The sequence below is a fragment of the Chamaea fasciata genome, unplaced genomic scaffold, assembly GCF_029207755.1.
Source record: "Chamaea fasciata isolate MVZ Bird 193981 ecotype frontalis unplaced genomic scaffold, bChaFas1.0.hap1 SCAF_10, whole genome shotgun sequence".
In the NCBI taxonomy this organism is placed as follows: Eukaryota; Metazoa; Chordata; class Aves; order Passeriformes; family Sylviidae; genus Chamaea; species Chamaea fasciata.
The window spans coordinates 22564762-22590229 of NW_027094095.1; the positions used below are offsets into that span (position 1 = coordinate 22564762).

Here is a 25468-nt window from a genome sequence, read left to right on the forward strand (position 1 = left end):
TCTCTCTGCCTGACTGCTACCCCCTGCACCTTGCAATTGGTTCTCATTAGGTGAAGCGGGGCAGCTCTAAACCTGGCGTCCCTTGCTGACACAGCCTTCCCTCCGCACCTCAGCCATCACTCTCCTTAAAGGCAGATCCTTACTAAAACTTGGGTAGGAGTCTCTCCTCCTCGCAAAGTGCTCACCAGCCCTGTGCATTCTAGGGAGGACAGAGAAGGGACAATGTAGATGCCCAAACTCTGGAGACAAGGACTAACCTCAGAGGGACAAGAGCATGCCTGTGATCCCCCGGGATGCAGTCATGTAAAGGCAGATTTGGGGACACACTGCTGTTGTAGGAGAGTAGGATGTTAAAGGCACCTTCCACCAGAGTCCAGTGTGGAGCAGGGCAGGCAATCCGTGCCCTTAACTGAGATGTTTATGTTCATTAACAGGAAACTCTTCCCCTCCTCACAGGTAAGGGAAGATGCGCTACCAATTAGCCTCGTCTGGGACATATTGCAGAGACACCAAGGCACCAAAAGAATCTACAGGAAATCAAAATGTCACTCGGTGTTTTACGTTGCTACTTTCTACAGAAAAAGCTCTGTAGAAAGTTAATGATCTTCCAAGGCTTCTCACCTAACACATCTCATTGTGTCAGAGGGTGCAGCACGGTGCTTGGGAAGTGCTGTCTGTTACAGGGGCAGGAGAACAAGTGCTAGCAAAGATGTTCTACCTGCCCAGCACAATGTTGGACAGGGCTCGGGCAGTGTAAGGGTTGTTGCAGTAGTGTGTGAGGGTGATATTTTGAAAGGCTCAGCCACAGGCAACTAAAAAGACTGGACAAATAGCCAGGAGCATGATGGGTACAAGACAGTGCAAGGGTCTTTATAGCACAGATCAGTTCAGGTCTGCACATTCCTGTTTTTGGGACTGGCTGATTGCTAAAGCAGAGCAGGCATAATACAAATATAATACAAACCATCAACCTCTCCCTGTGCTCCCACTACAACAGTTGAGAGTGATATGAAAAATGTATTTTGAAGGTTTCTCATCTGTCACTGGGGACAGAAACTGGGCCAGGTGTTGGGCTGAGAATCACAACTCACATGGGTGGAAGAGAGGAGGGGAAGGACCAGCACATCTTTCCAAGAGAGACAGTCCCCACCACTTGTCCTAAAACCAGAGGCCAGAGCAAGAGGGTAGAGCCGCTGCTGTGCCAGAGGGCAGTTCCGAGATGATGGCAGTGCTGTCCTGCTGGGGATCAGCCAGATCTGAGGGTTGAGACAGACTTGCCTTGGTTTGCAGCTGGGCCTCCCGGGCACTGCAGCACAGCATACAATCCAGAAATCCCTCTTAAATCTTCAGCCTAACACTGCTGCTGCAAACAGCTACTTCCAGCCAGAAGAGAGGGACTCGAGCCTACCTTCCACACATCCCCAGGGAGCAGGCACTGCCACTGCATGCCTGGGGGCTGGGAGAAGCACATGGAAGCACCTTGACTTTTTTCTCAGGTAACTGAAGTCCCTGCAGCTGTCATGCTCCCTCCAAAGGCTGCTCTCAGGGGACCTCGAGCCCTCAGCCAAGGGCAAGGTGTGACAAACCCATTACACCCCTGTCAGGCAGTGGGGTCAGATGGGCACACGATCAACTTTTGGCAGGATAGGATGGAGGGGTGAGTGCAGTCAACACAAACACTCAATCATCCTTCCTTTCTTTCTTCTGTGCCTCCTTTGTTAACTGCAGGAAACAGCTGAAAGACCTTGAGTTTCCCATTGTAGCATGTATGGGAACAGAGCTGCAGTGATCAGAACATACCCCCTGCTGCTCCAGGGGAAAAAGGGAGAGCAGAATCCTTTCTAAAAAGGGTTTACGATTAGAAGAGTGTTCTGTCACTCTGGCGCGCAGTAATCCACTGCGCCACCAAGTCCCTTCAGAGAGATGTCGAAAACTTAAATGACTGAAAGCAAAAGAGCCCCGGCTCAGGTTCCCAGGCAGCCAGACATCCTAATTATCTTTAGATCCACTCCCACATGGAGGGGAGAGAGCACACAAGAGTAAAAAAAAAAAAAAAAAAAAAAAAAAAAAAAAGGGGGAAAGAAAAGAAAAAGAAAGAGGGAAAAAAAAAAAGACTGTCACATTGCTTTTTTTCTTTTTTTAAAAGCTTGTCTCTGCTCACTGCTTTTCCAGCTGTGACACCTCTCACGGTAGTTAATTAGAATCATGTCACCGCGTTAATGTGCTCTGACTGGACTCTGACAGTTGCTTGTCCTCTAACCGGCTGCCCCGGCCAGCCCTCCCTCGCCGCCGCTCCTCAGGGGTTTGGGGCCCGGTGCTCGCAGCAGGACCCCTCAGCACCCTCCAGCCGCGCTGTCCGTGTGCCCACGGCCCACCGGGTAGCCCGGAGTGCCTGCGCCGGTCCCTGCGCCCTGCCTGGGAGCCGGGACACGCTGCCTGGCCGCGACACCCGGCACGCAGCCGCTCCACCTGTTCTGGATCCGCCTGACCTTTATGAGCCCTAATTCAAAATGACACTGCTCATTTGGTGACATTTCTGTTGATTTTTGCTTAAGTCTCTTTTAATTATTTAATTCAGAGTCCTTCCCCTCTGCCTTGAGCGGGGGCCGCTGTGTGCGGGGCAGTGCCCCATTCTACAGAGTGAGCCCCGTTCTCAGCTCTGCCTCTCGGGATCCCTCAGCAGAAGGATGGTGCCGTGCAAGTGCCGCCTCCGCTGAGGAAAGAAGAGCACAGAAAGAACGGGGTGTGCCTGCTCTGGGGGAGCACAAGGTTCTCTGGGGCTTCTCCCGCACCCTGGGACAAACCAGGAGGGTGGGACTGGCTCTGCTACATGGTGGTGGGATGAAAAGTGGTCAAAAACATGAAGGGGAGTTTCACAAAAGGCTGTCCACCTCCTTGTTCCCCCTGCCCTGATGCAGAGGAAACAGGTGGGCACCCAGGATGACCGAGGATGACACAGATGCTGGGAGAGGCAGGAAAGACAGGAAAGGAAACCAGGGAAGAATGAGAGCAGGCTGAAATAGGGCCAGCAAGCTGCCAGGACCACACACGTCCAGCACCTTGCAGGGTGAGGCACAGCCTCATCCGCCCCCGCCAAGCTCCAGGGGGGAGAGTGGCCCTGACAGCCCAAGGCCCCCATTACGGCGGGTGGCTCGTCACCTGCCACCGCACTTAGCGAGCGCGGCCCTCCCCGCCCTCTCCCTCAATGTCAGCGCGGGGAGCAGTCCTGCACCACCGAGACCGAGCGGGCGGAGCGGCGGGGAGAGGGATGGCTCCGCCGGGCAGGAGGCACCCTGGCAGGCGCTGCCCCGGCTCCCCGCGGCGGTGGCAGCTCGAGGTAGTTAATTAGAATCGTGTCACTGAGTAAATGCGCACTGACTGGACTCTGACAGACGCTCACCTATGACACTGGCGGCCAGAAGACAATCCACATCAAACTACTGCAGTGTGACCCTTTTAACACAAAGAGTAAACTCACTGCACATCGAGTTGAAGCTCATTAAAACTGTCTACTCTGCGAGCATCCCATTAACCTCGCTGTTAAAAACACGCAATTCCTCTTCTTCTTTCCAAGGCCTAATTAATGCTCTGGATCAGGAACAATATCACACCCTAACCTTCCGAGATTTCCAATCAGTAAATGAAAAGAAAGAGATGGAGCCGGGAAGGCACGGTGGCTTGCTGGGTCGCTCTCGGCATGGGCTGCTGACCTGCCCAGGCAGGTGGGGCTTTTCTGTTTGGCACGGGCAGAGATCCCCCCGCAGAGGGGCCAGGGGAACTGCGGAACAGGGAACTTGCTGAAGCCATCTGCGCACAGGCTCGGAGCTCATAGGATTATGACAGCGGGTGTAAAACAGCCCCGTGAGGGCACCATGTCAAGACAGGTGCTACTATGGGACCAGATCTCCTGGTCACCTGGGATGGATACTGAGGGCTCACTAGCAAGAGACACAGCAGCCTAGTTACTGTCTTTTCCCTAAAAAGAAAAAACAAACAAACAAACAAACAAACAAACCCCACAAAAAAACACAAAAACCCCAAAAAACTAAACCCCAAACCAGACATTTACAACTAAATCTAAAATCACAATAATGTATGTGCTAAAACCTAAACTTTAAAGATTCAATTACATTCAATTAGATTCAAAAAAGATCAGTAGCAAGGAGTAATGTCACGTTTTAAAGACAGTCAATGCACTGGAGAGGGAAGCAGAGCTGACAAATGAGAAAAAAACTTTCCCAAAAGGAGCTGCTGCTTTTGCAGTTTTGGGAATTTTTCAGTGGTTTTGGTGTATTTTCAGTTCAAGAACTGGCTAGTTCAGAGCTGAGAAACAACAAAGGATTAAAAATAAAAAAGAAGGTTTGTCTTTTATCTTTCCATAATCAGTGAAGACAAACAAACCAACCAAGGGGAGAGAGGATGAGATGTACTCATTCTAATACCTTGAAAGGCTGGTTTCCAGAAATACTCCTCCAGCTCACTGATCACTTCTTGCTTTGGTTTCATGTACCAGGTTTTTTTACCTAAAAAGTATTCTGAAATTTACTTTTCCTTCCGTAGTGAATATTTGCAAGGGAAAGAGGATTTTCCTAATAAAATCAATTCAAACTACCGCTGGGGTACTTTAGCATGGCATTACAGTTTTCATCCAAAAGAGCAATCATGAGTAATAATTTAATCACCAACTCTTCAAGATCAAATAGTAATTCACCATTTTTCTAATGTAAAAAACATTTAAAAACTAAGACTAAAGGCATATTATGTTACATAATCGATCAAAATAAATGTAGCAAAAATAGAGTATTGGATGAGTAAAAGAATAACCAGATTTAACGATTGGGCAGTAATAAGGAAAGCTGCACTTGGTTTGATAGGTGCTGTTCAGTAAAATTTGACCTCTTTTTTCAGGGAAACAGGTTGAAAAAAAGGCAAAACCAGAAGAAAATAAATTTCTGAATGCGGGTGATCTGCTGTCTGATTTAAATCACAACTAAAACCTGGGATTTTAATCCTTCTGATTTGTATGAGTCTCTGACTCAGCAGAGAGACCTCAACACAGGTACCCAGCTCCACTGGTGTGGAGCCTGTGAATGCTGGTCTTTGTGTGCGAGTGCCAAGACTCCCATTAAAAGCTGCAGCTTGTTTTCGGCAAGCACTGCCTCAATCACATGTGTTAAGAATGGAAATGTCCTCATATATGTAAGACTGAGCAACTTCTTGGCAAGATTCAACTTCATTTTGCTGAGGGCCAAGAAAACAGCAGACAAAGAGAAGTTCCTTACCCCAAGATTCTACAGCCCACACTGGAGCTGACACGTATATAACCTGTGTTAGAGAAGAGATGGAAATTGCATTAAAACCTCCTCTCTGGTCCCCAGGGACACAGTCAGCCTAGAAGGAATCCTTAGAGCTGAAATATCAACCTGAGAAAGGGCATGAAAGAATAGGCTTCATACCCCTTTTGCTCCTTTCTGATCTCTCAAGGAATTCCTTCCTGCATCTTCATCCTCTGGAGCAGGACTTTTCTATCTCCTTATCCTGAAATATTTACATTTCCCCCGTTCCTTTACCCTTTTCCCTCTCAAGAAGACAATGACACCAGACCTGCACCCATCCCACCCCAAGACAGTTGTATTTGCAGTGTGTGCAGATACACTTTGGTGTATCTGGGGACACAAATCAGTTTTCTAACCCCTCTTTGCAGCTCACTTGCTCTTGAACAGAAACCAGACAAAAGCTAGAACATAAGCTCTGTGCAGCAACTTGCTGTATGGGCAGCTGTGTGTTCCAGGGGATGTAGGGAGACTCCACTGTGCTTCAGCATGAGCCCATCCTGCCTGTATCCACCGGATGGTAAAGGTGGTTACCATTCAGAATCTGGCCTTGGCCCTGCAGGGTGTCAAGCACCCTGAACTCTGCCGATTTTGAACATGATGAAGGAAAGAAGATGAAGCATAGAGCAGGACTTATCCCAGAGCATGTCAAGTGCAGGGATTTGGAAGAGATACTTGCTGAGACAGTGAAACAGAGAGTGATTTGAAAACAAAGCAATACAGAATCCATCAGGTAAGGTGGCAAAATTCCTTGCAAATTGTTTGCAAAAACAAGTGGCTATCCACTGCAATTTTTCTGTCAGATTTGAAGGGAAACATCCGTGTTGTGCATTCCTGCCTAAGCACACTGAGGCTTCATAGGAATGTTCGCATCTCCCTGGACTGCTCCCCAGACTGCCAGGAAAGGAGCTGCACAGACTCTCTAACATTGCATGCTACCTATGAAACTGGTGAGTCTGGCTATCAAATCTTCTTGCTGCTCCCTTCTCATTCCTCTTTGGTGTGCCAATTTTTGGCCGTCAATGACCCATGAAGGCCATGAAAATCAGAGGCTGACCCCCCCTTAGATGACCCAGGAAGCCTCCTCTCAGCTCCCTAACATTCCCTCAATACTGCTGCACTCTAAGGCTGAGCACAAAGAGAAGGGAGGCTCTAGGTGGCATGAGACCATCCCCAAATGCACAGCCAGCTCCTTGTCTCCCTGTAGGCAGCGAGAGGCTGGCAGTCTCCACCGTTCTCCACTTCCTTCTGCAGCAGACCTTGATTAGGGATCCTTTATTTGGCTGAGAAGTAGGGCTGTGTTAGGAGCAAGGCTCCTTACAGTAAGAGAGGGAAGGGAAGGGCAGCCCTGAGCAAGGAAAGGGATGGATGGCTCCTCCCAACCCTGATGAATGGGCAGTCAAAAGCATGAAGAAGAAAGAGGTAAGGACTGTTCAGGCTGCAGGGTGACCATCAGCAATTGAGATGACTGTGCCCAGTCCCAGTGGCCAATATGCAAGGACTTGGCTGTGGAGGACAGATGCTGTCTCCAGGATGAGGCAGCAATGCTGGACCCAAGCATGCCAGGCTGCAGTGAGCAGTCCCTCCTCAGCCCTTGGCTTGGGAACCTTTTGGGCTGTCACTAGAACCAACGCCTGATCCATGCCTAAGCCAGGCTAGGAAATGTAGTGGCAAGGAAGTGAGGAATTCGGTTCTTTGAAAAAATGCCAGGCAAGGCATGTCTGTAGACACCAGCATTGCCTCAGAGGGACATGGGGTAACAAGCTATGAAGCCAGCAGCCCTGACAGCAGCTGTTCCTGGTGGTGGGAGGAAGAGTTCTTCTCCCCAACTCCAGCTCACTCTGGGGTACTCAGCCTGTGGTAAAGCCACCAGACACACGGTGCCAGTGGCTACCACCTCTGCAGGCAGTCAGAGCATTGTAGACATCCAGGACAGATCTGCTCTGGAGCCAGCCCAAATGGAGCAGCCAGCAGGCTGTAACACACAGGGCACGTGTGCACTACTGGCAGTACCAAGGAGATGGAGACTGTCACACTGCTGGCCTGGCATCCTTCACAGCACCCATGTAAACCCCTTCCAAGCAGTGTGGGAAAGGCAGGTTTGCCATTGGGATGGAGCACTGCCAGAAGGAAGCTTGGGTGCTGCGCCTTGCTTTCCATGGGCAATTAGCCCACGGCTCACCCTGTACTAGGAGAGCTCCTCTACAGAGAGAGTTTGGCAAAACTCTCCAAAAGGACTGGAATGGGGAGGGACATGAACAACAAATCCCTGAACTCTGTCAGGCAAATGAGTCACCCCTGTCCAAGACAACAGCACTGAGATAAAGGGGCAGAAACCAACAGCAGACAGATGATACTCCAGAGAATGGGATCACTGTTGGAGTAAGGAATGACAACAAAAGAGCCCATCACACAAATAAAATGAGGCATGATGAGGCAGAAACCAACTCTGCATCTACCAGGAAACCCCAGAAAAAGCCCAAGTCCCCAGAGCAGGAAATGTACACACAACTCCTGCAGTTCCTGCTTCCTCCTGATGATCCTCCCAACATGGCACACAATCCAGGCAAATCAGCTCCCAGGCAGGGAAGCAAATTTTAATGCTACCTCTGTCAATAATGCAACCAGATCCATAGTTCAAAAGGAGCCTGCTAATTAAAAGCTGGTGAGCTTTAAATAATTCATCTCCTTAACTTGGATTGATTGGAGAGTTTAATGGTTAGAGTCTTGAAACAATATTAAACACCCTCTTCAAGGCCCAGGTAGCCAGTGACTTTTCCAAGTAAATCTTACCTCCTTGCAAACTTTAATGCTCAAAAGTCACTGTGAATGAAGGTCTGGGAGGCAGAGAGAATACCTGACCACTGGTCTCCAAGAGATGATCTGCTGCTCCACAGAGAAACAAGACATAAAAGAGTGATGCAGCCCTGAGTCACAGCCCTGTCTACAGCCCAGTAAATCCGAGCTCCTGTCCGTACCACAGCCTGCTGCCCTACCAGCTCTGCATCCCCAGTGTTAAGCAGCAGGCAGATTTACAGCTTCAGTGTCCTGGGCCAGGTCTCCCTCGTATCACTTTGATCCCTGCAAAGGAGTTGGGGGATACATGGAACTCTGCCACTGTTGATCTCAGAGCACTGTTAATCAGTTAATCTTGGAGCATGCTGCAGGACCATGAAACTCATCATACGTGCTAACAAAGAGGACGATGATTCAGTTCTCCAGCTGGGATCACGCATCTCCACTCTGCAGTGTGTTTCCAGCCAGTTCCCAAGCCAGGCAGCACAGCTTCCTTTCCAAGGACTGCAGCATCCAGAGCAACTGAAGGATTGGTCCAACAGGGAGAGCATCCCAGCCAGCCTGGGGACCCTTGTGCTGTGCTCCAGGCACCTGGTGCTGCCCACATCCAACCCTAACTCAAGCACTGCTAGAGCAGTGTAGGAGGGAAGCAGCTCCCCAGCCAGAGGGACAGGCAGGTATGTCTGGCACACTAGCATGTGCAAAGGACAGAGAGGTCATCCATGTGCCCATTCTCCCCTGGCACATCTTCATCCTTTCCACCAGCTGGAGACTCTGCAGCCCTTTGGCTTGTTCTCAGCACCCCAGACTGGACAATATCTTAGAGCTGAGGCATGTCCCACACACCCGGAGCAGCAGCTGTGGGGATGGCAATGGCACGGGGCAGCATCACTCACCTATCCCGCTGTGAGGCCTCCCTATGTGCTGTAGGTTCAGTCCTTTGTTCATGTCTAAGAGCCCGTTCTTTGGCCAACTCCCCATGGCAAAGCTGTACGCCTGGAAGAGAGAAGCAGAGGGTCAGACATAGCCCATGTGCAGGCATGATCTGTACTTGCCCAGGTCTGACTGCTCCTGGGGCTGGAGTGGCTCTGTGTTCACCGTGTTAAGTGTGGACCCGCACATCACCCTCGCAGCAGCTCTTCTGGAATTGCCCACACAAAGCACTCTCACCCTGCCCTGTCCCCCCTGATTCTCCTTAGAGGTGTTCAGAGCCTCTGGTGGTGTCCTGTACGCATGACAACCCTTGTGGTGGAGGGGTTTGCATCACGCAAGGCCACATTTGTCATGCTGTGGGGGGGAAAGCCAGGGGCTATAAGCTCATCCCCTATATCCCTTGGTTGCTCCAAAAACATTCACCTACTCCTGCCTTAACAGCACCATCAACAGGAGTCAGGGGGTTTGGAAAGGGGTGCTCATTCCCAGGTTGGCCTGGCCGGCAGGTCCCTTCTCCTCCAGCAAACACAGCCCTCCCAGCTCCCTCTCCTTTCCACCCCCAATTCCCAGTTGCCTCAGTGCTCTCCATCACTGGGACAAATCCTACTGGGAGCCAGCACTGCTCACCCTACTGTTCAGAGCCTGCAGCCTGGCCAAAGGGAGCCTGCTTCATAGCCACAACATCCCCGGGCAGGGCTTCCAGGAGAAAGAAGGCAGCTGGGAGGCCAAGCAGCACAAAAACCCACTGGACAATAAAAGCAGCCAGGCCTCCATGTCACATGCACGGCTGTAATTACAGCCTGACAGCCACATATCTTCTTCATCTTGAGGAATTAAGCTCTGAATGCATTGTGAGCAGTAAGAGGGGTGCGTGGGCTTAGCGTCGCTCATGCTGGCACTATCTTTGCTGCCGTGAGGGCCATTGTCCCCAGATGAGATCAGGTCAGTCCAGCAGCCTCCTCCTCCAGATCCTTCCTGCAGCGGAGGATCATAGCTAACCACAGCCACAGTGTGGCAGGGCATTGCTGACACCCTCCGCAAGCTGCAAATGCCAGGGAGATGCTCTTTGCAGCAGGAATGGAGATTAACTGGGTGACCAGAGCTGAGCGGTGTCCCCCACCAGCCCACCAGCCACCTGCCTGCCGATGGGACCTCCTGCCAGCTCCTCTTTCCTGCTACCTGCTGCTCTGTCTAGAGCGGGCAGGTCCAGCCCCTGCACAGCCCCTTCTGCCGGTAGCCCCCCGGGAGCCATGGGGCTTGGGGGAGTTAATTTATTAGTGGCCCGTGTAGCCATTCATGCTGCTTTGTTACTCCTGCCTTAGCAAAACAGAGGGCTCCACAGATAATTAATAGACAGCATTGCTAATCCTGTTGGGAGATGATTAGCAATTAAAACTCCTAATTAAGTCTATGCATAATTCACTGAAATTACACTTTGTGTACACAACGGGGAGATTGCCTTTGCCTTTGACAAACATGCTCTGGTATGTTCCCTGCCATGATCAGGATGCAGGCCAGCCAGCCACGGGGTGGGGGGAGCCAGAGGTTGGGGCGCAGGATGGGACCCTGCCAGCCAGCTGCCAGGTGGCGGAAGTGGTTCCATGTGTTTTTCCCTCTCCTGGGTTCCATCCCACAGAGCAAACCCAGGCAGAGCACAGGAAGGCTCCCATGCTCAGCACCACTGGATCAACAGCAGTGGGGGCCATCTCTGGGGAAGGGGTATCCCCAGATGGGGAAAGGACCAGGGGTGTCCCTGCCTTGGGAATTGCCGTATCGCAGGCTGCCTTCCCAGCCCAGACATCCCTTGGACTCCGGCCAGAAGCAACTGAGGAAGCACAGCGGGAGCCCGGAAGGATCCCAGGAAAGCCACGGGGACAGCTTTGGAAAGCTCCTGGCAGCTGGGTGCTACTGCCAACCTCAGCCTGCCTCCCCTGGCTCTGCAGCAGCAGCAGCAGCAGGGAGCTGGCAGCATGTGCCCCAGCCCCCGGATCAGCACCAGGCCCATCTCTGCATCGCCTTCTGCTTTCCTGATCAAGGTCATTTGGTACAGCCGCAATACCTGAGCAAACTACCTAAGCAGCTGGGGTGGAAGTTGGCCTGACCACTGAAGGTCAAGTGTGCACTTATGCATATTCAAAGCTGCCTGCAGGATCGATTGGGTTTTAATTGTTTTTCCTGGGGTTTTGGAAGGAAGTGCCAGGGGCATTGATCAGTCCCAGACAAGGCTGCTCACACTCGGGCGCTGGCAGGGACCATCACTGCTGCAGGCAGAGGGAAGTGCAGGCAGCGATGATGAAGGGTTGAAGGAAGGGGAGAGGTCAGCCACTTCTGGCCGAGAGGAGGACCCACTGCTGGGCTGCGCTGGAAAATAAAGTTTTTTTAATTAAAAGTGGCAATTCTGAGCCGCCTGCTGGCAGCAGCCACACAATCAAGAGCAAGGAGCTTTGCTGTTTAATATTTAAAGACAACGTTTAATCTTTAAACAGGAAAGTTCTTCTTCTGACTGTTAAAGCGAGGCAGAAAGCGCCGCTGGCTCCCCAACACCAGGGCTACCCAGCTTGCAGGGGTGGCTGTGGTCACGGGCTCACTGGAGCTGCTGGGACACTGGTATTAACCACTTTCCTGCCAGCCCTGTGACCGCACAGCCACCAGTAGTGGCGCAGACCCCTGTCCCTTCAGTGCTTATCCCTGTGGCAAACTGTGAGAAAGTCTGAGATGCCCCAGGTTCGCTTGCAAGCCAAAGGATTTCAAAAAATGCCACAAAACCCTTTCTGTGAGGAAATTGCACTACTTTGTCCCTCCCTCTGGTTCAGCCTTGGTGTTGCAGAGACTTGGTTGCTCCTTTTTAGGTCAGACACTGTAGCAGGGCCAGGACCCTGTGTTTTTTATTTTTATGTGCATTTTAATTGATAAAAATGCAGGCATCTTTTTAAAAAAACTGTTTCTCAATGGTTCTGGCCAAAATTCTGATTTAAAGAGAAACTCAATGTTTCTGATCTGCTAAAAACCACTTGAACAATAATTACAGAATAATTTTCAAGCAACCTGAATACAATTATTTTCATTCATACCATCCCCTAGAAGGGTTTTCCTTTTTTTCCTGATTTTGTTTGTAATTCTGTGAAGGCTACATTTACCTCCCTGCCAATGCTGCTCCGAAGTCAGATGATTATTAATTATATTTATTTACTTATGCAATCCCATAGGCATACACAGCAGTTCACAGACAAATACCGCCCTGGGTCCCTGATGGAGGGATCTCGAATCAAAGGTAAGCAGATACTCCTGTGATAAATGTGAACTAATAGCAGCAGGAGATTAGGAACATCCTGTGTTTCCATGCATAGAGAAAGCACCGTGGTTAATCCACACCTTGTTAAACAAGTGCTGGTGTGGAGAGGTAGGTCATTAGGTAACCTGCACCCCATATATCCTGCAGAAAAGCCAAAAACCAGAAGTGGGGATAAAACATGGAGATGACGCATGTGCAGAATCACAGCATCTGAGGCTGGCTTTATAAGAGAGCAAAAAAAGGTCTGAAACCAACCTCCTGTTGCACCAGGTCACAAACCTTCCCAGTAGCTATGACACATCTGCCTCAGATTGCAAAGAGCCTGAAACAAGAGCTCTGTGTCCTATTTCTGACAGCACTGGGGTACAAAGATGTTCCCCTGTGCTGGGACAGAGTGTGTGCCACTGAGGCTGGGCAATCTCATGGTGGTGGTTGCTTGTGCAGTTTGGCACCAAGTTTTGGCCCACCTGCCCTTGCTGTAATTCCAGTGCACATCAGCGCCCATCCCCAGCAATGCTGGAGAGGGAAAGGCAACAGCACCAATGCAGTTGGGTCCTGATGTGCTGCTCTCTGGAGTTTGTTTAGGCTGCACACCATGGCTTATGAGCAGCATGGCTGCAGAGAAGACGTTCCAGGGGGTCAGAAAATTCCCAGAACTGGAACTTGTCAAGCTGATGTATTGATCTAAGTAGACTGAATAATGCTCCATCATTTATTTATGGGGAAGCGCCCAGCACACTTCACAAAAACTGGTGCTTGGCAGTCACATCAAGGCAAAATTAAACACCCCACAGCATATAAACAGGCACCTGTTCAGAAATCAGAGTAAGAGAGCCTCACAAATCCTCCCCACATGCAGAGGGAGGAACAGAGCTGGTCCTCACAGAGCTGCCGGAGCTCTGCTAGGGCAGTGCGCTGATGTCGGCAGAGCCAGCCTTGTTCTTTCCACGTGTCCATGCTGTGATCTGCTGGCCAGCTCCTGGCCCCTCTGCCCTCCACTGGAGCTGCTGGCATTGCATCACCCTGGATGCTTTAGCTAAAGGGCAGGAGGGAAGCAGACCTTTGTGCTTTGCAATGGCATGAGCATGTTCACAAACCACGGCAGCAGGAACTGCCAGGACTGGCACAGAGTGTCCTCAGGCCCTGACCAGGTGGGCAACTCTGTCATTTATTTTACATATCCTGCCAAGAGGTTTTATATGCTATGTTTCATTTGCTAATCGTAATTTTAATATTAATACAGATACTTTCAGGCAGGGAGAAAATATTTCCTTTTGGAAAAAATCCTCCTAGAAGCAAAGGGGTTTAAGCAGTCTGAGAAGATGCTGAAGGGTGGGTACTAAGGAATAAGAAAATAGGTGGGTTTTGCTGAAAATCTCCATTAAGAATTTCAAAAAGACACATGAAAAATACATGGTTTTAAATACACAGAAAGAAGGTGTGAGAACTCCCAGCTGCCCTTAGCTTGGGCAAGCAGCAGGTACCAGCTGTGCTCCCCCAGGATCAGGCTGGGCACAACTGCCTGCCGATCGAAGGTGAACCCCCTGACATTTCTGCAATGGAGGAAATGTCTTTGGAACAGGAAAATCATCTTCCTCCTCCTGTCATGTCAACTGTGCACTGCATCCGCCCAAAATAAGCATTTCCCATCTAACTGCCCTTATTCCACTGCTGCCACAATGAGGTGTCAAGGTTTTATATTACCTTGTATGGTGGGAAGAAAAAAGAGGTCGTGGCTTTGACTAAGTGGGCTTTTAAACATAATTTGAAATGTTTGTAGTGACTATAAGGTTTTGGGGTAGGACTGTCTTACAGGACACTAGAATAGCACCCAGGACACTAGAGGTTCCAGAGTGTTCTCATTTTAATTGCATGCCAGTCCAGGAATGAGAGGTGGACATTTCTTGTTGGGATTTCTTGCCATGCAAATTTACCAGCACGGTATGAGGCAAATGTAACACCACCGAGGGGCTGACCCCACCGCCAAATCATTTAGTAGGAGGCTCCTGAACAGGGCTGAATGCAATTAAAGAAGAGTCAGGTAATGAATAAGCAGCTTGCCAACCCCCAGCTGACAACAGCAGAACTCCTCTGTCACAGAGAAGGTGCAGAGGAAAGCTTGCCTGGCAGGATGGAGGCACAGAGCCTGGGACTCCTCGCCTCGCTGGCTGTTAGGAGGCAGGAGCTAAACCCAGGTGTAACGTGTCCCTTTTAAGCAGTTTAGTCAGAAGTGCTGCCACATTCACAGCTTTTCAAGTATTTTTAAATCACTTACAAAAGCAGGATTAAATGATCAGGAATTCCATTTAATAGGACAAATAAAGAAATAACAATCTACTCCATCAGCCCTGTGAAAGGCAGGTTTGATTTAAGAAAAAAATAAATAAAAAAGTAAGTATAAAAGAGGGAGAGAAAAAAGGAAAGGGAGGTGGAAAAAAAGGATAATGTGTGTTTACTCAAGCAAAGAAAAAAATATTTAAGTGATGTAGGGGAGAAGATTGCGGTAACTAGTGAAGAATAACATCGTCTGCTTTGCTGTCAAATCACACAAGAATTTCAGTAATAGATTCTCATTCTGACACTCAATTCAATTCGAAGGTGATCCTGCTTTATCCCAACACATCAAATATTAAACACTCGTATTAGCCAGGGTGCCGTCGCCTTTCCCGGCTTAGACGTGGCAGGAAGCTTTTCCCCCTACTTTCTCTCACTCGCTATAATATTCTCAATGTTATCTAAACATGCCTTCATACACTGGGGTTCCTTATCAATCCCATTTGGGGAGGGAGGGGGTTGTACTTAAAACGGTATTAGTTTGGGGAGCTTTTATTATTATTATTTCCAAAGCTTTTCAATTTTATGTGGAAAAAGCTTAGAAAAAAGAGGTGGAGGGAGGGGAGGCGGCAAGAGAGGGAGAGGGAGCGCGGGAGCGAAAGAAAGTATAAAAAAGGGAAAAGCAGCCAGCAGCTCTTGTTTGACTGATGCCTTTCAACAAGGGCAGTCTAGCTTGTCAAAGCCCGGGCTCGAGATGAATTGGCATATCTATTCAGCCTGCCTCTGGATGTCATGCAATACAGTTTCATATTCCCAGATAAGGCACGATAAGCAATTGCTGCCCTGACACCAACTCCATCCATCCCTGCCTTTCTGTCCACACATATTAGAGATCTCTGCTGCACCACTAATAAGAGGCATTTAATTTTTACAAACACAGTGGCAAGAGGGGCCTCCAGACTGACCAGGTACAGCATCAACACCACTCATGTTTAATTAGTTTCTCTCAGTGCTCTGGGAACACTCACGAGTGGCACAGGGCACACAAAAGCAACTTTTGCCCAACGTAGCACCTGTGAACCTAAGCCTTGAATTCTGCCACTCGTTACTGGGTGGGAGTGAAAAAAGCATTTTGTCCTTTGCCAAAGATATCTGCAGTGCCACTGCAGGACATGGTTTGGCTAGGGTTTGGACATGGGAGGACGCTGGGGAAGAAGTGAGCAGTGCCTTTCTCAGGGAACATCACTCTCCAGAGCACAAACCCTCTGAGAGCTGTGGGGGGAAGGAGAGCAGCTGACACACTGAAAAAGAAGACACCATGCATGGGGTCTAGTCCCATTTGGGTGGAAGCAAGGGAAAATTGGAAATTCCTGCCAGTGAGAGGATGAGATCTGGACAAAATCCTCTCAACATTTCTAAAAAAGTGCTGGGGCTTCGCCTGGTACTCTGCCCTCTTCACACAAGGGCTTTTCACAGATCAGTGCCACACAGCCAGCTTCCCTTGTGTCCTGGATGCAGGGTGCCTTTGCAAGCCCAGGTGGTGTCCACTTCAGTCCATTTGCAAAGCTGCTTGTTGGAACAGAAACTTTATGCCTCCCATCAAGGAGTAAATTAAACAAATAGATGAATGGTCTGTTCTTTGAAAGGTGAGCGCTAGGCCCACAGGAACTGCCTGGCTCTGCCCACCTTTGGGAAATGCTTTACAGAGGGTAAGGTGCCCCCAGACCATAGGAGGAGGACAGGTCAATCTTAAGGGAAGGCACCAAGACACCAGAGAAGATGCAGAGGATGCAACATTACTGCATGTGATTTCTCCTTACTAAAATAAGCAGCCCATGCCATCTGAGCTCTGTACATAGGAGCTTTGCAAAAGGGAAACTGAGGCATGCTATAATTTCTTGCCTTGCTTTTTCCCATTCAGACACATCTGAGCAGCCTCATCCTGCTTGTGTCCTGGCAATATTTCAACTCAGCCACAGCTGTACCAATTCACTGCCAGAACTCCTCTGAACTTCAGGAGGGGCAGGAGGGACCCTGCAGCCACCAAGAGCCTCTCTCCAGGGTGTATTTGGATGCTGTGGTCCCATCAGGCAGCAGGAAGATGTCCCTGCTGCTGTGCAGGTTTAGCATGTGCCATGGCTTAGGCTGCAATAGAAACATGCTGGTGTGCCTGACTCTAGGGTGTCAAAGTGCCAAGCGGTTTAGGCTTCACATTTCCCTGTGTTTGAACAAGAACAGTCTTTGCCTTGCTCCCAGGCTACGGATTATCCTGGATAAAATGTTCTTGACTGCTGTGTGCTCTGTGGCTGGTGACACACTAGGTTAATGCCGTGGAGATCTGGGTCAAAGCCCTGGGTTTGGTCACAAGCAAAACAAAACTACAGGTCTGGGTTCCCAGAGGGCTGGGAAATAGAGCTGGGATGTGCACAAGCCAGTGCTGGCCCAGGAGAGGGGACAAGCAGAGCCATTAACCACCAAGAAAGCAGCCCAAGGATGGGGGCTGCTAGCATGATCAGAGGGTCTGGGCGACACATTCCTAGTGCCTTTCCGTCTGAGACAAGTGGCAGGGCTGACTTCTCATGGTGTCCCTGCATTCCTGGTGGCACTGCAAGGTGACAGACCCAAGTTGGGTTATTCTGATGTATGCAATTGGCCCCAGCATGAGGATACACAAGCAGCTCCCGATTAGTGCCTAAAAGGCAGAGATACATGACGACATGGCAGACAGCTTCCAGGGAGTACCTACATGTGGCTGATTTACCCTTCCAAGCCTGGAAGGACAGGCTCACAGCCTGCAGTGCTATCCCCCGACCACCCCAGCCCCTGTGGGGCCAATTCAAGCAGGAAAGCAGCACTAAGCCTTTCCCTACCGCAGCTTTGTGGCCAGCAGAGCGGGAAGCTGGGTATGATACCAAGGAAAACCCACAAGCACACTTCATGGATGATTCACCACAAGCACAGAAGCCTCTCCATACAGACAGGAATGGATCAGTCCAATTCTGGCTGCTCCGGGGGAAATTGGGGGTTCATGGTAGGGAGAAGATGCCTCTAACTGTGCTGGAAAACAGGAAAATGTTGACACTTCCCCATAGTCAGACACAGCGTCAGCCCCTGTATACATGAAGACAGAAATGAGCAGGATGGCCCCAGCAGATGCACCCTGCTGCAGAACTGAGCTGTCAGGGCAGCTGCACGGTAGATATATCTCACCCTCCTTGGATTTAACTGGAGATGAACAACCACCAAAGAGAGCTGCAGTTTTGCCATATTACAATAGGGTGGGTAACAGTATCCATCCATCACTCTTCTCTTTCCAGAGCCAGACCATGGACACCCCTTTAATCTAACCCCAAGCCTTTCCCAAACAAAACTGGCACCAGGCTTGCTGTCAAAACCTTCAAGCCTTTCAAGACGGGGTATTTTCCCCCCTCAATTTCTATCTTTACACACGCACACGCTCGCCTCTCTCTCGCTCGCTGTTTAATTTCCGTGTGAGAGGGAAGCAGGTGCCCGTGCTCCCGTGAGCTCTCCCTTCTCTAGGTTTTTTTTCCCTTTTTGGATCCTGCCCCATTAGTTTAGTGCCCAGCCATCTGCGACGTCTCCTGTAATGCTGTCCCCCTTGTGTACCAGGGAGCTTTTCCATTAGCGCCTTTAATATTCTGACACCTTAGCACAGGCTGCTATTACATTCAAACACTGATCGCCCTGTGAAATTACATCGCAGGGCTTGCTAAAATGGAATTGTGTATAATCAGGCTCCTCCATGCACTGTCAGTCCCATCACAAATACAACGTAAAGCAGGCTTATGGATGGGCTTAGCAGCTGCTACAAGTGTATTTTTTTTAATAGATGAAGTATCCCTTATTTAAAGCATTTCCTTAAGAAAAAAAAAACAACAAAAAACAAACCAACAGTGAAAGACAAATCAACAGCTGCTGCATTATGTTAACCATACCACTGGTCTCTTAAAACATGTTATTTAATAAGGTAGCTATCTGTTTATCTATAACTATATCAAACAGAGAAGGAGGGTGAGATAAAGATAGTTAAACAGACAGCTGAGGAGATTTCTGCCACTGGGAAATAATAGCTAAATAAAAAGTACCATTATTTACTCCAGAGCGGGGAAAAGGGAGAGCCAGCTATTTCCTCCCAGTGTTCCCAGCCTCTGGTTCGTATGGGCTGCCTCTGCCAGCCTGCACGTACCCCGGCTCACCTGTCTCCAGCCTGCTCATCTCCCCACTACTGCAAAGATAAATCTGGGCGGAAAAAAAACAGACCAGAAAAATCAGGACCCACGTACTGAGGCTGCAATTGAGGACAGGAAAGAGAGTGCAGGAGAGCCGTTCTGCTGCCAGGAGCTGGCCTGGTGGAGCAGCCCCCCACCTCCACACAGACTGAGAACAGCTCGAATTAAGGCAAAATTTGCCACAGCAGAGGGTCTGGGTGCATTTCTGCAGAAGAGACTAGCTTTTGTGTGGCTAGCACACAAGGGACCAACTGCCCAGCTTTTTTTTTTTTTTAGAATTCTAGCTAAGGAAGTGATGGATTAGGACAAAGGTATTTCAGGAGGATGCAGGAACCGGCAGGGACACAGATGATGTGTCAGAGAAATGAGCTCCTGAGCTCCCCAGCTCAAAGTTCAAAACGCTGCCTCTTACCATGCCCTAAAGGTTATTCTGTCTGTCTGCTGTGAAATGCGACGGCACATCACCTGAAGGGAGATTTCCAGAGGCGCTGTGACCCTTCTGCTATCTCCTCTGAGAAGCCTCCACAGGAATGATGAGATTGTAGCTCATTTCCACACACCTTGAAAGAGACGGGCTGGATCAAACGTGCTGAAAGCAGAAGCAACACATCCCTGGGACTCATCCTTGCCTCCTGGCAGGGAGCGTGCTCTTGCTGTAACGAGCTGGGAAACTGTGTCCACCCCACTGAAAGACCAAAGACATTACCTTTCATCCTAAGCCAGGATGGAAAAACCAAAATATTGGCTTGTTTCACTGCATGGGAACAGTTCTGCTTGGGAACCGCAAAGTAAAAGCCAGTGACAGAACTGTTGCCCTTTGGAAAGGAACAATCTATTCCTGTGCAAAACACTGCTTTGACATTTTGACTCCAGTTTTCCCAGTGCAAAACAAAGCCATTTGTCCAGAGCAGACACACTGCTCCTTTGCACCACACACTGCACGTTTCAGCATATGGTGGTCTGGACGTTTTTGGCAAGGATGCCTCTGGCGATGGTTCAGCTGCTGTGCACAAACGTGCCAGATGGGGATGATGGGACCATAGAGGGCAGAGACCCATGGACAGGTTACCAAGAGAAAAGCACAGGAGAGATGATGCACAACTGCGTCCATTCACAGTGCAGGTGCCAGACAAGGCAATTCAGCTGTCTGGTTTCCACTACCTGTCATTGCCAAGGTTAGGTGCTTGCAAGGTGGAGTAACGGAGGGATGCTTGGTGACCAGCATGTTCACATCTCAGTTTCACAATCTGTTTGGAAAACCCAGACCCTGGAAGATGGGAAAAAAATCAGAGTGATCCTGCAGGACCTTCTCACCACTTTTATCCTGCATGTCTTATGACACACCTCTACCTCAGCTCACATCCTACAATCCCTTCCATTTTCATGTTCACCAGGTCAGGTCTTCTTGGGACAGATTACATGACCTTCTCTAAAACACCTCTGGCAAGATGCAGAGAAACCGGTCCATACACAAAAGACCAGAGGGGCATGGAAATACCTGCCCTGCTTCTTCTTACCTCCTCCTCCCAGACAGCAAACACGCAGGAGCAAAACCCAAGTTTTCATTGCAGAGCAACAATCTAACAGCTGTTGAAGTATCTGAGTGCTGCTGCTCTGCAAGAATTGAAAAAAACAGTTTCTCTGCACTCCCACAAGATGCTCAAAGGAGAGGCAGCTGGAAGAATGAGAGAAAGGCAAGAAATACAATGCATGAGACATCAGGGGAAAGATCAATAAAGATTACTAGGGCAGCAGCCCATCCCCTGCCCGCACTGGAGGCTCTCATGGCTGCAGTAAAGGAACACCAAGGAAAGCTAACAAGGTGCTGCTGTGCTGGTGCCTAGGGATGATACCTGTCTAATCAAAGGTAGAGTTTACACTGGATCATCTAAGCAGCAGCTCTTCTTCATGATTATTGACTCAGGTCAGGGTTAAGACTGAGGAGGTTGAAGCAGAGGCGCCTCTAAGAGCTGTGATGGATGCAAACACCAGGCAAGCAGCCCAGCTAGCAGACCCTGCTGGGGCACAGTGGCAAAATTGAGGTTTCCCAATTTCAGTGGAAGAACAAACAGAAGGAGATGGTCTGAGGGGCTGGGCAACACATCATGAGGGAATCAATTTGGAGAGAGGTTATGAAAGCAGAGAATAAAGGGACCTGCAAGGACAACATGGCAAGGTCCTGAGGTTATTAAAGGAGGCACAGGGGGGATGAACCACAGCAGCTGCAGCCAGGTAGGAGTTTGGGGCAGGACTGGCTACCTGGACTGGAAAGGGGGCACCAGCACCATGTTACAGTCCTGATAAGGTGACAGAGAAGATCATGTCACAGTTGACAGAAATGAAGGGCTTTGGGTCCTCAAGAGCTCAACTCCTGTCTTCCAAGAGAGCTTAAGGCACCTCCACAGCTCTTTGGTGCCACCAGGCTTCACTGACCTCCAGCCAGGCTGGGCTCCTGCAGGGACACAGGGAGTCACCTGCAGCCAGCCAAGCAAGGTCTCCTTACTGGGCAAGCTGGGACACTCTCTGGTTGTGGCTTTTAACTGTGTCTGCAATCCTCCTGTAAAGCACTGGGAAGGGCTGTGACACCCAGACATGTGGATGCCCCTGGGTCCTGCTCCCTGTGGAAGGGGCCATCACTGCTGAGATTCTGTGGCTCAGCTGGCTCTTCACGGCCAGCGAGCCTGGGAAATGCTAGTAGGATTTGTCTTGCTGCCTGCTGGTGATATGTGACCTGAGGAGCATGTCCCAGGAGCTCTGCCCAACATCACTGAGCATGTGTAGCAGAGAGATGGCCCCCATGCAGCCACAGCGCACAAACAGAGCTGTGCGGTCATGGAATGCTCATCCCATTCCCTCAGCTTCCTTCAGCTGCTCTCTGAACCCATCCCTAACCTAAATGTGCTGGTTTGGCTCTGGCTGTGGCTGGTGGAAAGATGAAGAGGAAGAAGGAGCAAATGTCTCCAGAGAAGAGCTGGCCTGCAGCTGAGGTGTGATGAGTAGGTCCATAGGCTGTCCAGAAAGCGCTTGGCTGTGGACAACTTGGCTTTCCCAGTGTGGAACCATGGCAGGCAGCCTGTCCACTGCGAGTGTGCCAGCAAAGAGTAAGAAGCTGGTATGGAACAAGGTGTCTCAATTAGTTCACCATTAATCTAATTAGATCTCTGTGGGGAGGACTAGAGCTGGCGAAATGACACGGCTGCCTCCTTGACCAGATACTCAACCTTTCCCGCCTGCAGCATTTTATTTTTCAGATTTTTAACCTGCAGTACTGATTTCTGTGTGGCTCAGCAGAACCTGCCTTGCCTTGGGTCCTATTTCTTCTCAACAGCAAAGCACAATTGCACATGTACACAAACAGGCATTCAGTGATCACACACAGCATCCAAGCTCTCTGCTCTAGTGTCAGGGAACAGCTGCTGGGGCTTCATATCAGAGGAATAAGGAGACATGGGGCACCAGAAGGCAGAGCTGATCAGGAGGACATGGCAGAGCACACCAGGTCCCTCTTACTCCCTCCCTGACTGACAGCAAGCCATATGTAAGTCTGCCTGCCCTCCCCACTGCTGCCCTTCACCACCCCAGAGAGCTGGCAAACAAGCTTCAAACCAGACCGCTCCTTGTAATCGGAGTCAGTCAGTGTGTGTGTGTTACGCTTGAGTTGATGGCTGGTGTTAAATTCAATGCCTTGAGTATTGATTTCCTTGCACATCCCGGACTTTGTTAAAGGGTTAGCCGTGAACTGAGATCAAAGGGAGGTTAACTCGTTTCTCATAAGTGGTAAAGCAGACCTCTAGCAAACCCGGGCACCAGGCCTCCTCCGCAGAGGATGCTCCATGCATGTTGTTAGCTACCCCAGTCGCCTCAAAAGCCAGATAAAGTCACAAAGCCGCTGCAAAGCAGGGAATAAAAATGATCCCAGCAACTCCCCATGGACCCCCAAGCTATTATGAGTGCACACTGGGGACGGACAGCATGGGTTAGCACTTCTGCCCAAACTGTCCCCCACCACAGGCAGCTGTTCCCCTTGCTTGGCCACAGAATAAAGGGGGGAAGGAAGTCTTTGGTAGCTGCACCCCAAAGAGGCTGCCCCTGGGGTGCTCGAGAGAGGAGCAGAGCCCTCCCCAGGAAGACTGGGGTGTCCTAGAGCTATCGGGGGTAGAGAGAGAAAGCAAAGTTGCTGCTCCCTAAAGGACCACCTGGAAGGGACATGCGACCCTCCATGCCATGAGGACATGGACAACTTGAGCCAACACCACCATCAGCAGCACCTCAACCTGTGTGGCAACATGCCCACTCCATTTTACTTTACTCTCTTCCTGGCCTTTCCTGCCCCACACAAAGAAATTTTGGCACTGACAGCACCAAAATCAGCAGGTTTTGCCAAGGCAGTAAGAGTTAAGTGTGCAAATAACATGACACTAACAAGCTTTACCTTGTAATTTTTAAGGGATGGAGGCAGGAAAAGAGGTGTAGGAGACAATCTGAAATTGTTATCACTAGTATTAATGAATGCCCAGAGGCACCGAGCAAGAAGCATCCATTTCAGACGAACATCTGTCAACAGTAAGTGGTAAAATTCAGAAGTAGCTAAGGTACTTCAAAGCCTGGATTGCACCAGCTTCCCAGGAGGCTTAGGCACCCAAGTAATTTCTAACAGTAGGGCCCTGGCCCCTAAGTCATCTGGGCACCAATGTGATTTCCCATCTCCTCTACTTCAAGATCTACTTGCAGCACAGCACAGCTTTCCACATTTTTCTTCAGACATTCACTGGGTTTCACTGGCACTGTACCTTCCACCCCAGGGTGGCAGCATGTCCAGTACTCACCTCTCCCAGGAGCCAGGCAGCTTCATCTGAAGAAATTACAGGACACTTTGTCCCCACACCCCTAAAAATCTCAACCCAAAGCACCCAGCAATGCTGGTGGCATTGTTCCCTGTGTCCTGCAGCATTGGTAGGGAAGAGGGACTCATCAGAGCCCATCTTGAAATCCTCAGTGGGAGTTTCATTCCTCAGCACCTATAGTCACATTTAACTATGAGTTCCTCTGTATAGTACTAAACATGTAGTAGTTTATAGTGCTAAACACGTAGTCTCCCACCCGTTCTTCCCTCTTCCAAACTTCTGCCACCCAGCACTGCCCCAGCAGACTATTGGTTTGTAAGTGAAAGGTTTATACCAAAGTGCTTAAGGAATATCTGCTCAGTGCCCAGCATACCAAGTGCTGAAGATTTCACTTAAACTCTCAGCATCTGTGTATCTCAACTAAATTAAGCTATTTGCTATAAAAGAGCACAATGACAGTAATGGAATAATAACAGCATTAATAAAACACAACAATCCTCGAATGAGAAGTGGACGCATCAGCTAGCTTCAGCCAAGAGAAGAAGGCTATTTTAAAATCACACACAAAAACCATCTGGGGGTGGAGAAAACCAACAAAAGCTCCGAAATGCAGAGGTCAGACTGAAATTATGCTTTTAACCTCAAAAGAAAGATGCTTGCCAGAGTCTTCCCAGCCAGAGAGCTCCCATGCCAGTTAGAAATTAATTTCCACAGCTCCCAGCAGAACAAGGGCTTAGAATGGGTATGCTGGCTCCACAAAAGAGGGGTGAGAGCACTTTTTGGGGGAAGGACACAGAACTGAAAGCCCAAAATAGAAGTGATCCCTCAAGCATCAGCAAGTTTTGTTTTTGGGGACAGACACATTGGAGTAGGGGGTGATGCTGCGCTGAACATGTGAATGCTGAGCTAGTGACCAGGGCCAGATGCTGCTACATCATTATGCAAACATCCAGATGTCAAGCTCACCACACTGCCATTCCCCTCTTGGTGGAAAAGTCGCCTTCACTCTATCCACAAATTCTTCCTCTTTCCTTTGTTTTGGCTGAGGGCAAGATTAAACACATCCCCTTCAGTTTCAAAGTCACCTACACACTGTCTGTTGGAAAGATAAAATAGCCCTGAGACCTGCAGTAGAGGTGGGAACAGGTGTACCTGAGACAAAATCACATCTCTGCCCCCTTTACCAGATTTAGCACATGGTGATGATAAGAGCAATTAAAGTGCATTAAATATGCTGTGCTGTATCTCTGAGGTCTTCCACAGCCCTGATCCTGTCCAAGGCAATACCCCAAACTTGCCTTGTGGGGGACTGGGAGAGTGAGTGACCCTGGGAAGGGGAGAAGATGAAGGAAAAGCAGACCTCTGTGTTTACCATCAGCTTCTTATCGACCACCATGTTGAGAAGTAGCAGGTTTGAACCAGCAGCAGGCAGGGTCATTGTGTTTCTCTTGCAGGTACATTTCTCTAGCGCAGGCCTTGCCCCATGGGCAGTGAGAGCCCAGTCCCTTCCCTGCCCAGGCTCTGGTTTAGCTGGCTGCCTCAGCACAGAGGGTACATGAGAGCTGCTCCTCTCCTCACCCCAGCTGCCCAAAGCCCACGTGCAGATCCCCTTGAGAATTAGGTGGCAGAGACAGATGTCCCCTCTTCTCACTGACATGGAAGGAAACATGACCCAGGTCACAGTTGTGCAGGTGAACTCACCACTCCCTACCCTTCCTCTGTGGCACAGCCTGAGCCAAACAGAGG

General features: G+C 49.7%; 1 protein-coding gene across 2 annotated transcripts in view; it reads right to left on the bottom strand.

Moving 5' to 3' along the window:
- Positions 1–25468, bottom strand: part of ERI3 (ERI1 exoribonuclease family member 3) — a 131230-nt gene that overhangs the window by 28292 nt on the left and 77470 nt on the right. For both annotated transcript variants that reach the window (XM_066192696.1, XM_066192697.1), the window contains exon 7: positions 9026–9125. In XM_066192696.1, coding sequence (XP_066048793.1) covers positions 9026–9125 — 100 coding nt within the window. The remainder of the gene's footprint in view (positions 1–9025; positions 9126–25468) is intronic.